Consider the following 12,887-nt stretch of genomic DNA (forward strand, 5'->3'; position numbering starts at 1 on the left):
GGGGGTTGTTATAGAGAGAGGTCCTTCCTTGTGTTCCGCCCCTTTTGCGTGTGCCTACTTCCTCTTCTGCTTCTCCACTATGTTACCATGCAGTAGGAAAGCCCTCACCAGAAGCCCAGCAGATGTTAGCACCAGTGCCCTTGGACTTCCCAGCCTCTAGGACTATGAGAAATAAGTTTCTTTTTGCAGAAAAGAATAAATTACCCCGCCTCAAGTATTGTTATAGCAACAGAAAATGGACTGAAACACTTCCAGTCTTTTTTTTTTTGAGACAGAATCTCCCTCTGTCACCCAGGCTGGAGTGCAGTGGTACCATCTTGGCTCACTGCAACCTCCGCCTCCCGGGTTCAAGCAATACTGCTGCCTCAGCCTCCAGAGTAACTGGGATTACAGGCACCTGCCACCATGCCCAGCTAATTTTTTGTATTTTTAGTAGAGATGGTGTTTCACCATGTTGGCCAGGCTGGTCTTGAACTCCTGATCTCAAGTGATTCCATTCGCCTCGGCTTCCCAAGGTGCTGGAATTACAGGCGTGAGCCACTGTGCTCGGCCACCTCCAGTCTTTTTTCAAAGTTTATACTTGATTCCTGGAGATAATCACTATGTTACTTGATCTTTGCTTTCTAATCCTTATTTCAGTACTTTTACATACATACATATATACCACTTTTTAAAGCCCAAATATAAAAAATGTTCTGCTTAAAATTTTTAAAGTGGTCTCATACTGCAGCTTGCTTTTCTCACTTAACATTAATATTTTAAAGCTTTATGTTGATACTTATATAATCCATTTTATATGGATATACCTATATAATCCATACTATATATGATTCTACTGCACATAAGTGCCAATATGTTATTTATCAAGTCTTCTCCTGATGAACATGTTTCCAATTTTTCAGTAAGTTTTTCTTTTTAAAAAAAATTTTCTTAAAATAATGTTTTAAGTTTTATGTACAGTCAGGGTCTCATAGTGTCGTCCAGGCTGGTCTCAAACTCCTGGTCTCAAGTGATCCTATTACCCTAGTCTTCCAAAGTGCTGGGATTAGACGCATAAGCCACTGCATCCAGACCAATTTTTCACTATTATATGGTTTCCTATAATACATCTCCTTCTGTATACGTGACTTGGAACAAAAGCTAGTATTTCTTGGGGTTAGAACAAGCATTTTTCTATTTTAACAGATACTTCCAGAATGCCCTTAAGGTGGTTGGTTGCATCAGAAATGTCTCAGAAAGCAATTCCTCTAATCCTATGAACATTCTATCTTACCAGAACTCAGGCATTTTGCCAATTCCAGTGGGTGGAAAGTGGTACTTTTTTGTTTTACCTTGCATTTTCTGATTATTATTATTATCAGCACCCACCAGAAAATTATGTTATTTTTACCCACCAGAAAATTATGTTCACTATAATTAAATATTCTTTGGTCACTTAGAATTATTATCAATCACTAATGCATGTTCACCATTTTTTCAGCTTTAATTAATCCTTCTATCTTAACTGGGTTCACTTATGAGTAAAAGGTGCATGCTCATCATTATTTAAAACAAAGTAAATTGTAAGGATTTATCTCCAAATTATTTTTAATCATCTTATTTCGAGAATATAATGCTTCTGTAAATATATCAATAGGCTGCAACTTTTTCTATGTGCCTCTTTAATACTTAATTTTCTGATAAAGTTAAATTCAAAATTATACCATGAATATTATACTGAAATTATAAGGCCAGCAAAAAAAAGAAAAAGAAAAAGAAAAAAAAGGCATGATGTACTGACCATTCCTGGAATTTCTTTAGTAACAGTATTCTTAAGATACCTGGGTCCTTGGGATGAATCAACGACTGGCAGGTGAAAAGACGATAGGCCAGGTACAGTGACTCACACCTATAATCCCAGCACTTTGGGCGGCCGAGGCAGGCGGATCACTTGAACTCCTGAACCAGCCTGGCCAACATGGTGAAACCCCGTTTACTAAAAATACAAATTGAGCAGGGCATGGTGGTGGGCGTCTGTAATCCCAGTTGTACTCGGGAGGCTGAGGCAGGAGAATCGCTTGAACCTGGGAGGTGGAGGTTTCAGTGAGCCAAGACTGTGCCGTTGCACTACAGCCTGGGTGACAGAGTGAGACTCCATCTCAAAAAAAAACAAAAAACAAAAAAGATGATGATGAAACATACTTTACCAACCCTTATTCCTCAGAGTGAGTTTATAATTATCTACCATTAGAATAGCACTGCTCCTTTTCAGGTAAACATACGAATCAGAAATAGTTTTTCACTGAGGTACAAATGGAAGACAGAACCACACAGGAAAAATGTTACCTATCCATTTTTTGCTTATAGTCTGTAATCCAATAAAGGTGACACATTTGAAAGTCCTAATGATTCAAATTTTCTAAGTATTCTTATTTATTTTTGAGACAGGGTCTTGCTCTGTCATCCAGGGTGGAGTGTAGTGACATGATCATGGCTCACTGCAGCCTCGACTTCCTGGGCTCAAGTGATCCTCCCACCTCAGCCTCCCGAGTAGCTGAGAACACAGGCACACACCACCACATCCGGCTAATTTTTGTATTTTGTGTTGAGAAGGGGTTTTGTCGTGTTATCCAGGCTGGTCTTAAACTCCTGGCCTTGGGCAATACTCCTGCCTTGGCCTCACAAAGTGCTAGGATTACAGGTGTGAGACACGGTGCCCAGACTAACTTTTCTAATTATTAAAGGTTTTATATTATGAGTTAACTGCAACCTTAGCACTTTATAAAATGAATCCGTTTGTTCCTATTCTGCTTATATCCAGAGACTTTAGAATTGATTTTGGTGAGTAGTCAGAAAATATCACTTTCAACATAGGGCAGGCTATTCTGAAATAAAGGCTTTGCAAAAGTACATTATTAAGAGGCTATTTAAATACCCTATAGCTTTATTGTCTAGCTATAGACTGTATCTGGCTTGGTCAGTCGTTTGTGAGATGATGCTGGTCAGGGAAGAGGATATAGACATGAAGAGTTGAAGGGAGGCACAGTAAGATGGTGGCTGTGATGGCCACAGAGAATTATCATCTGTGCTCAGGGTAGAGCCAGGGGACAGGAAGAAAGAGAGCTGGAGGGAGCTAAGAAGCAATATTAATTATCCAAGCAGGCTTCTAAGTGGGAGTAACTTCTGGGATAATTCCAAAACAAAGCCCTCAGGATGAAACTATGGTTGGCATTCTAGATGAACAAGTATTGGAAATAGGGAGGAAAAATGAAGTATGTAAGGAATTCCATCTGTGTCATTTGATCCATGGGAATATATAGGGGGAAATTAAAACAGAGAATCAAACATGAGGCTGAAATGGATGACCAGAAGTCAAAAGATACGTTAAAATCTGTTACAAAATCAGCAGCAACAGTTAGGACTTGAAGAACCAGTTCATGACCCCTAGGACCATTCTGTTTGTTCTAACATCTGTCAGCCTGATACCTGAGAACAGACTGTTCTACAACAACAACAACAACAACAACAACAACAACAACAACAACAAAGTTCAATCAAACGTACTAAAAATAGGCTGGGCCTGGTGGCTTACATCTGTAGTCCTAGCACTGTGGGAGGGGAGGCAGTGGCTCTCTTGAGCCCAGGAGTTTGAGACCAGCCTGGGCAACATGGCAAAACTCCGTCTCCACAAAAAATACAAAAACATGAGCCGGGTATGATGGTGCACCCTTGTAGTCCCAGCTACTAGGGAGACTGAGGTGGGAGAATCACTTGAGGCAGAGGTTGCAGTGAGCTGAGATTGTGTCGCTGCACTCCAGCCTGTCCAGCCTGGGTGACAGAGGAGGGAGACTGTCTCAAAATTTTAAAAAAGAAAATAGTGTACTTTAGTCATTGACAGTAGAGAAGAAAACAGGAATATCCACTTCAAGACTCATTGATGCAATCTGGTTATGTGTTCCAATTAATTATATACATTTTATGTAACTTGGTTTATAAAAAGTTTATCTAAGTGTCCCTTCTGAATTATGTTGCATGATATAGAAATTTAATATTAAACCATACAGTGTTTAAAATAAAAGTTTTAAAACTTTTTTTGCTGAACACCCCTTAAAAGAATTCTGAGAAACTACATAACTCCTTTTAAATTAACATTTAAAAGTTACGTTTAAATAACTGCAAAGGGGCCGGGCGCGATGGCTCAAGCCTGTAATCCCAGCCCTTTGGGAGGCTGAGACGGGCGGATCACGAGGTCAGGAGATCGAGACCATCCTGGCTAACATGGTGAAACCCCGTCTCTACTAAAAAATACAAAAAATTAGCCAGGTGAGGTGGCGGGCGCCTGTAGTCCCAGCTATTCGGGAGGCTGAGGCAGGAGAATGGCGGGAACATGGGGGGCGGAGCTTGCAGTGAGCTGAGATCTGGCCACAGCACTCCAGCCTGGGTGACAGAGCGAGACTGTCTCAAAAAAAAAAAAAAAAAAAAACTGCAAAGGATATAATTTCCAGTGTACTGTAAATATCAACATTTTAGCATTTTGTTGCTATTACATGAATGTTCCTTAGAAAACCTCTGTTTCTGTTTAATGGATATAAAGTTATCTTCTCTCCCTCTGAGAAAACTGATAGGGTTTTTGGAGGTGGGATGAGGTGGGGGAGAGAGAATCTTGCATTGTATGTGTTTCTCCCAGTGCCTATTTTTCTCTATGTGTTTTACAGTCTCCTTATTTGCGTAAGACTTCCCCACCAATATCTAGTTATCCAGTGATACTCTTATTCAGACTAAGTGAGGGACTTACAAGCTGCTTGGAGGCTTTGAACATACAGATTTGTTTGCTATTTTTGAACTATACAGTAATCTAGGTGGAATCTCTGACGTCACTTTCTTTGGGTCTTTCCTCTTGAGCTGGTAAAATTCACCCAAGACTCTTCGAATCTCCTGCAGGAAGAGTAAGGTTTGGCTGCTAGCATGTTGGGAATCAAATAAAAAGAGAGGGCTGGGGAAATCTCCCTTCATTATTTAGTAAGCACATAGTCATCAAATCCCCATGTTTTGGGAAAGATATCCATGTCCTAGACATAGATTAGGGTCTCCCAGTCCAGAGATGTTTACTTTCCCCTCCCTAGAGAAGAAACTTCCAGTCTACTGCTAGGATAGGGATGGAGCAGTTACCTGGTGAGTAAGAGAACAGATTTAGAGAAATAACAGCTTTTCAAACAGGCCTTTCATTTTAACCCTTTCGTCCCCTGAGAGAGTGATATTGCCAATTCCTGAGAATTGAGGATTCTATGGTATAAACCAGGTTGGCTTTAATTTCCCCACTGTCAACTGATCATTTAGCCTTTTGGGGTCTAAGTCCATGATCACTTCTCCACTTGCTTTCCAGCTTTCAAAATGTTGCTGATACTGTCTCCTTCCTCTCTGTTATCCCCATCCTTACGCGTCTATGCTTTAAAAAAAATTCCTTTATTATAGTTTTAGTGGAGTTCCAGGAAGGAGCAAAAATCTGTCACCTTAATCTGAAACTCACATAGCCCTGTTAATAAGAGGAGTTTCAACTTGCCAAATCCTTCAGAAACTGAAGATGTGTCAGTACATTTAACCAGTTCTATGTTATCTTACAAGACAAAACTAAAAGGGAAAAGAAACTATATCTTCCTTCATTAATTTTAAACCGGTACTAAAAAGTATACTCTGTTGGAGGGCTTAAAACTTGGAATTAATACTTTTTCAGTTACTAAAATCTAGGATAAACTGAATGGAATGATCTATGTTCATACTATCGTACACTCATTGCATCATGTTAAACTGTGAGATCTATTTAAAAACACAAAGTGTTTCAGAGTAGATGACTGTAAAATTTACACTGATAATCTCAAACTGTAAAGTGGTATTTTCAAAATATATCACCTCTTCACTGACTGTTCTTCAGACTGCAGCACTATTCCAATTTGATAATGTACTTCTTTACTGTCACTTCTTGTCTTAATCCGCTCACCTCGGCCTCCCAAAGTGCTGGGTTTACAGGAATGAGCCACTACACCCAGCCTGTTTGTTTTGGGACAGGGTCTTGCTCTGTTGCCCAGGTTGGAGTGCAGTGGCACAATCACGACTCCTTGCATCCTTACACTCCTGGGCTCAAGTGATCCTCCCACCTCAGCGTACTGAGTAGCTAGGACTACAGGCAAGTGCCACCACACCTGGCTAAATTTTTTATTTTTTACAGAGACAAGGGTCTCCCTATGTTTCCTGACTGGTCTTGAACTCTTAGGCTCAAGCAATCATCCCACCTTGGCCTTCTAAAGTGCTGGGATTATAGGTGTGAGCCAGTATGCCCAGCCACATTTCTCAGTTGCGATGTGAGAAGGATTTGGCGTCTTTTTCTTCTGAAAGGTAAATCTATCAATAATATGCAGTTATTGTGTATTTCATTTAATATGTGTAATCATTTTCATTTGACAGTTATGTACTGAGTATGCCAGGTCCCATTCTAGGCATTAGGCATAAAATAATGGAAAAAAAAAAAAAAAAGAAAAGCCCCTGCTCTCATACAGCCTGCATTCTAGTGGGGATGAAAGACAACAAACAAGTCAGATGGAGCTGTGCGTTATAAAGAAAATCAAGCCTATGGGTATAGAGAGTGACAGAGTGATGTGGGGACATGTTAGTTATATAAGGTGAGCAGAGTTTCAGTTAAAAGGGGACATATGAACAGAGACAGAGACATAAGGATATTTGTGGCATGTGTATCCTAAAGAGAATGTAACGAAGGAACATGCTTGGCCTGCTGAAGAAACTGCAAAGAGACCAGTGGTGTGGGAAGAAAATAAGCTTTGTTTCTCACTAAATGTTTACAATTTGTGCCACGGTTTACTCTTCACAAGATTTTAAATTCTATTTTTTTTTTTTTTTTGAGATGGAGTTTCGCTCTTGTTGCCCAGGCTGGAGTGCAATGGTATGATCTTGGCTCACCGCAACCTCCGCCTCCCGGGTTCAAGTGATTCTCCTGCCTTAGCCTCCCAAGTAGCTGGGATTACGGGCATGTGCCACCAAGCCTGGCTAATTTTGTATTTTTAGTAGAGACGGGGTTTCTCCATGTTGGTCAGGCTGGTCTTGAACTCCCAGCCTCAGGTGATCCACCTGCCTCAGCCTTCCATAGTGCTGGGATTATAGGTGTGAGCCACCGTGCCTGGCCAAGATTTTAATTCTTTAAAAGCCTTTAGATTCGAACAGATTCAGAGATTCTAACTTATCTGAAAGGTTGAGATTGTTTCAAGTCTAGGGGCAAGTGGGAATGTTACTGAATAAGGTAATAATTTGCTGTAATAAGTATTTTGGCTGAATATAGGCTTGTAAACAATCTAAATTATAGATATATTGCCAAGTTTTGAGAAAGAGAAGGTGGTACAGTTGGAAGATCTAAGAGCCAGATCTGGTTTTGAGTCTTGGCTCTACACTTACTTGCTAGAGTTGCAGGTGTTAGTACATATATACCCTTTTACTCTTTTATTCTAATTTTATAATGTAAAAGTAGCTTAGTGGTTATTGGGAAAGAATACTGGATTGGGAGTCAGAAATCCTGAGTTAAACATCTTTGGTGCCACTTTAATAATGTGTGCCCTTAGACAAGGCACTTAAAAGCCTCAATTTCCTTATCTGTAAAAAGAAAAAAGATCTACTTTATAACATTATAAAGATTAAATGACATAATAATTTATGTAAGTGAAAGCAATTTGTAAAAAACAAAATAATTAAGATCATACCTATTTTTAAACTTCTCACAGAGCTTTCAAATTCATATTTTACTGAGTTTATAATTTTCATCTAAGCGCTTTCAAAATTTAATTTTACTTTTCAATTTACGTATTCATTTGCACTTAAGAGTTGCATACAAAATTTAAAATTTATCCTTCAAAGTCAGTTCCCCATATTAGCTTATGATAAACTTTATAAAATAACTCTTTAAATTGCATAGCAAAATTCAACAGATATGAACTCACTTTGAAATCCTCAAAAAGGGTCAGAATGCAGATTTTCCACCTTGTTAACTGACCATTTTGCAACAAAAAAATATGGGCACTCAGAGAAAATGATTTGAAAAAGTAACTAATTAACAGCCATTCTGTTTATTTCAACAACTGTTAACAACTTTTTAGTAGGTTTTTGCTGTTTCTATCTTCTGAACCTCTCTTGCTTAGCTCAATAACTGAGTACTGAGCCTAAGTTTGCAGTCATGTATTTATTATCAAATACTTGATATATGTTCTGAAGGCTGCACTAGACAAAGACATTTATTTTTTAGTATCATATTATTTACTAGCCATTAGTTAGCATCTATATTATGTTCCTGGACAGTAATTTAAAATGCAATCCAAAAGAATAGCAGGCAAAACCTTTAAAACATCCTCAATGGTCTTCAAAAATAATTTATAAGACATTTAACAGAATGGAACTTACTCCATGCCCTGTGCAGTCTGTCGTGCAATATCTATAAGTTTGATCATCTCAAATTTGGTCTCAATGATATGGAGATGGTGATACAAGCTGGAGCCCTCGCACCACTGGGTAACAATAGCTAGTTGTGGCTTTGTGGAATAGCCCATGAAGAGTAGGATATTCACATGCCGTGTTTTCCTGTACAAAGAAACGTGACAGTAAATATTAAATGTCGACAAACTGTAGCAATTCTTACAAAAGAGAACCAAAGTAGTCTACCTATCGGTAAAATGTTGTCAGAAAAAGCTTTTTTTTAAAAAAGGCAACAAAAGGATAAATTTAGAAGAGACTGGGAATTGCCAAGTCTAACCTCCTACTTTATGCAAAAATATCTTTTAAAATATATCTGACAGGTAACTAGAGGTTGCTTAAATACCTTCAACTATGGGAAGTTCATCACTCAGTATGTAGCTGACTCTCTTATTTTTATTTAAGTGGTTCTGGTATTATAAAGTTTCCAAGTGTTGAGACAAAATCATTTTCCTACAACTTTCACCTCTGGCTTGCTTCCCTGGTCTGCTCTCTGGAATAACTTTTTTCCTGCACTCTGGAATAACTGTGCACTCTCTTGAACATAACAGCCTTCTCTGAACTAAATATCCTCAGTTCTGTTGATTATTTTCCCCCGTTACACCTCTAGAATCTTCCCTATTTAGGTGGTCCTCACTGGACATATTCTAGTTTGTCAATGTTTCTAAAATTCCAGAGCCCAGGACTAAATACCATCTCTAAATGTATTCTGATAAGCTTAAACATTGGAGAGCATTATTTTCATAAGTAGAACTATTATTTTACATTATCAGAATACTATACTTCCATTAATTCTGTCTAGGATTAAGTATTCTATCAACCGTACCATATAACATTGCATACTACTTAAAAGAACGTGGTTAAAGACAAAAATATACTCAGACATACTCTGTTTCTACAAATTTATCCATTTTGAGTAAATCTGTAAAGCTAATAGTCGCTACCACTGGGAACCAGGAGCTAATAAAAATAACTTCTTTCTCTGGAAAACAGTAATCCACACAAGCTCACCTGAGTACTCCTACTTCATTTTTGAAGGCTTGTAACTGCTGAGGTGTAGGTGCTGTCACATTCAACATTTTCACTGCCACATCACCTAAAAGGCAATTGTTATTCCAAGTGTCATTTCAATTTTTAAAATTTAAAAGTATAGAACATTCTTGGGTGTTTTCACTAATTATCATAGCCCTAACTCCACACCATTATTAAATCACAGATAAATTATACTTTAGCTATCTAAACTCCATTTGTTTTCTAAGGCTAAACACTCAACTAACAATGATATTCCTGTACTAGTATTTCAAAACATCAATCCAAAAAATAGCCAACCTTGTTTGTTCCATGGAAATTTGGTGAAATCAATTAAGTATCCATGGTATTTTCCAAATTATTTGACAATATTAAATTATACTTACTAGACTTAATATTTATTTACTAATTGAAACTACAAGTAATGTTGAAACTACAATTAACAGGCCCTATGGAATTTTGCTTAAAAGTAGGAAACTATAAAAGTTTATCAGGATAGTTAATATTTTTTTCAAATTTATGGATTACTTATGATACTTTGATTAGTAAAATGACTAACATTGTCACTAAAATTAAAAAAAAAACTTTATGTGAAACAGCTGTAACTCTCAACACTACCAGTAGGTGTTGAAATTGGTACAACTACTTTGTAACACTGTTGGCAGCATTACTAAAACTGGACGTATGCATACCCTGTGGTCTCACAATTCTGTTCACCAAAAGACATATATTAAAAATGTTTATAGCACCAGCATCAATCAAAGCCCCAAACTGGAAACGATCCAATTGCAATAGATGAAAGAAGAAATCATGTTACAGTCACACAATGAAATACTATAAAGAGAATGAATGACTTCCAACTACACACAACAATATAGATGAATCTTATAAACAATGTTGAGTGAAAGGGGCCGACACAAAAGAGCACACACTATGCACTTCCTGTTGTGATCACAATGGTGGTTAACCTTAGGAGAGAGGTGATTGGCTGGAAGAGGACATAGTTGTGGGGGGGTGTTTCTAGAGTGCTAGTTAATGTTCTGCTTATTTAACTTTCTTAGAGACAGAGTCTTGCTCTGTCACCCAGGCTGGATAGAGTGCAGTGGTATGATCATGGCTCACTGCAGCCTTGAACTCCTGGGCTCAAGCCATTCTCCCACCTCAGCCTCCTCAATAGCTGGGAGTACAGGCATGTGCCACCATGCCTGGCTAATTTATGGGTACTTTTATACACAGGCTGAGTATCCCTTATCCGAAATGCCTTGGACCAGAAGGTCTCAAATTTCAATTTTTTTCTGATTTTGGAATACTTTGATTATACTTATCAGTTTAGCATTCCTAATCCAAACATCTGAAATCCTCCAATAAGTATTTCCTTTGAGCATCATGTCAGCGCTCAGAAAGTCTCATTTTGGAGCACTTTGGGTTTTGGATTTTGGATTAAAGATACCCAACCTGACTGGGTGCGCTGGTTCACACCTGTAATCCCAGCACTTCGGAAGGCCAAGGTGGGTGGCTCACTTGAGGTCAGGAGTTTGAGAACAGCCTGGCCAACATGGCAAAACCTTGTCTCTACTCAAAACATGAAAATTAGCTGGGTGTGGTGGTACGCGCCTGTAATCCTAGCTACTCAGGAGGCTGAGGTAGAAGAATTGCTTGAATCTGGGAGGCAGACATTGTAGTGAGCCGAGATTGTGCCACTGCACTCCAGCCTGGGCGACAGAGTGAGACCTTGTCTTAAAACAAAACAAAATAAAACAAAACAAACAAAAATAAATAAATAAAGATACTCAATTTGTATCTATATTTTAATAAGTTAAATCAACATTGATTTTTCTCAATTATCAAAGTAATACAGTGCTTATTCTATTGTTCATATCATAAAATACTGCATAGCACTTAAAAAAATGTTTAAAGACATTTTGAAGGTATAAAAAAATTCCCTTATGTCACTCAAAAGTGACATTGTATGTTATTAGGCTTTTACATGAATGTAGTGTGAACATGAACACCTGTGAAAAGATAGCTTAAGGAGATATATACTAAAATACAAAGTCTTGTTTTTTTAGACAGAGTCTCGCTCTGTTACCCAGGCTGGAGTGCAATGGCGGGATCTTGGCTCACTGCAACCTCCACCTCCCAGGTTCAAGCAATTCTCCTGCCTCAGCCTCCTGAGTAGCTGAGATTACAGGTACCTGCCACCAAGGCTGGCTAATTTTTTGTATTTTTAGTAGAGACGAGGTTTCACCATATTGGCCAGGCTGGTCTCGAACTCCTTACCTTAGGTGATCCACCTGCCTTGGCCTCCCAAAGTGCTGGGATTACAGGCATGAGCCACTGTGCATGGCCTAAAATACTGTCATATAAAAAATTATGTTATATATTTCCATGAGATCCATAATATGGTATATTATACATACTGCTTTGTCAAATTTCATATGCCAGACACCTTTCTATATCAATAAATATAGCTCTACTATGCCATTTTAACTCCTATATAATCATATATGAAGGTACAAATTTATCCAGTTCTCTAATAGTTGGATACATGTTCATTTTCATTTTTCATTAATATTAAACCTTTGATGAAAATACATCCACTACTCTAAATATAATCCAATTTAAAAATATTTTGTCCAACTAAGAGGCAAATGATGATTTCTATTTTTGAATTTGCAATTCTCTGATAACTAGTGAGGCTGAACATTTTGTATATGTTTACTGGCCACTTATATTTCTTTGTTAATTTTTTTTTTTTTTTTTGAGACAAAGTCTCACAGTCGCCAGGCTGGAGTGCAGTGGCGCGATCTCAGCTCACTGCAACCTTTGCCTCCTGGGTTCAAGTGATTTTCCTGCCTCAGCCTTCCGAGTAGCTGGGACTAGAGGCACGCACTACCACACCCAGCTAATTTTTGTATTTTTAGTAGAGATGGAGTTTCACCATGGCCAGTAAGGTCTTGATCTCCTGACCTCGTGATCTGCCAGCCTCGGCCTCCCAAAGAGCTGGGATTACAGGCGTGAGCCACTGTGCCCAGTCAGTAAGTACATTTTTAATATGTTTACTTGTGACTTATAATACAAATAAAATTATCAGCTGAAAGACTCTAAAAGAAAAAAAATCCTTTTGAGGACTAGTTAACCTGGAGGAATTCTCCTTTAAAAATTATTACTATAATATAACGACAGGAGTCCTGATTGCTGTGAATGGTTTTTATTTCCCATAATTTTTGTTAGAAACTTTTGGAGGAGTCCTGAACTAATATAGTTTACTGATGCAAAGAGTGAATATTTCCTTTGATGATTGTTTTTACAAAATAAAAGTTGTTAAACATATCCTATTATGACTTGTCACAATG

General features: G+C 38.1%; 1 protein-coding gene across 4 annotated transcripts in view; it reads right to left on the reverse strand.

Annotated features, from left to right (window-relative positions):
• The window catches only part of BRAF (B-Raf proto-oncogene, serine/threonine kinase), a 197,072-nt gene that overhangs the window by 38,367 nt on the left and 145,818 nt on the right, over positions 1-12,887 (reverse strand). For all 4 annotated transcript variants that reach the window (XR_002724973.1, XM_023184915.2, XM_023184914.2 and 1 more), the window contains 2 exons: positions 9,514-9,598; positions 8,434-8,610 (listed from right to left, as the gene is read on the reverse strand). Coding sequence is in view for 3 of the 4 variants with exons in the window: in XM_023184915.2 (XP_023040683.1) it covers positions 8,434-8,610; positions 9,514-9,598 (262 nt within the window). In the remaining variant the exon portion in view is untranslated. The remainder of the gene's footprint in view (positions 1-8,433; positions 8,611-9,513; positions 9,599-12,887) is intronic.

Source organism: Piliocolobus tephrosceles, chromosome 8, assembly GCF_002776525.5.
Source record: "Piliocolobus tephrosceles isolate RC106 chromosome 8, ASM277652v3, whole genome shotgun sequence".
Classification (NCBI taxonomy): domain Eukaryota; kingdom Metazoa; phylum Chordata; class Mammalia; order Primates; family Cercopithecidae; genus Piliocolobus; species Piliocolobus tephrosceles.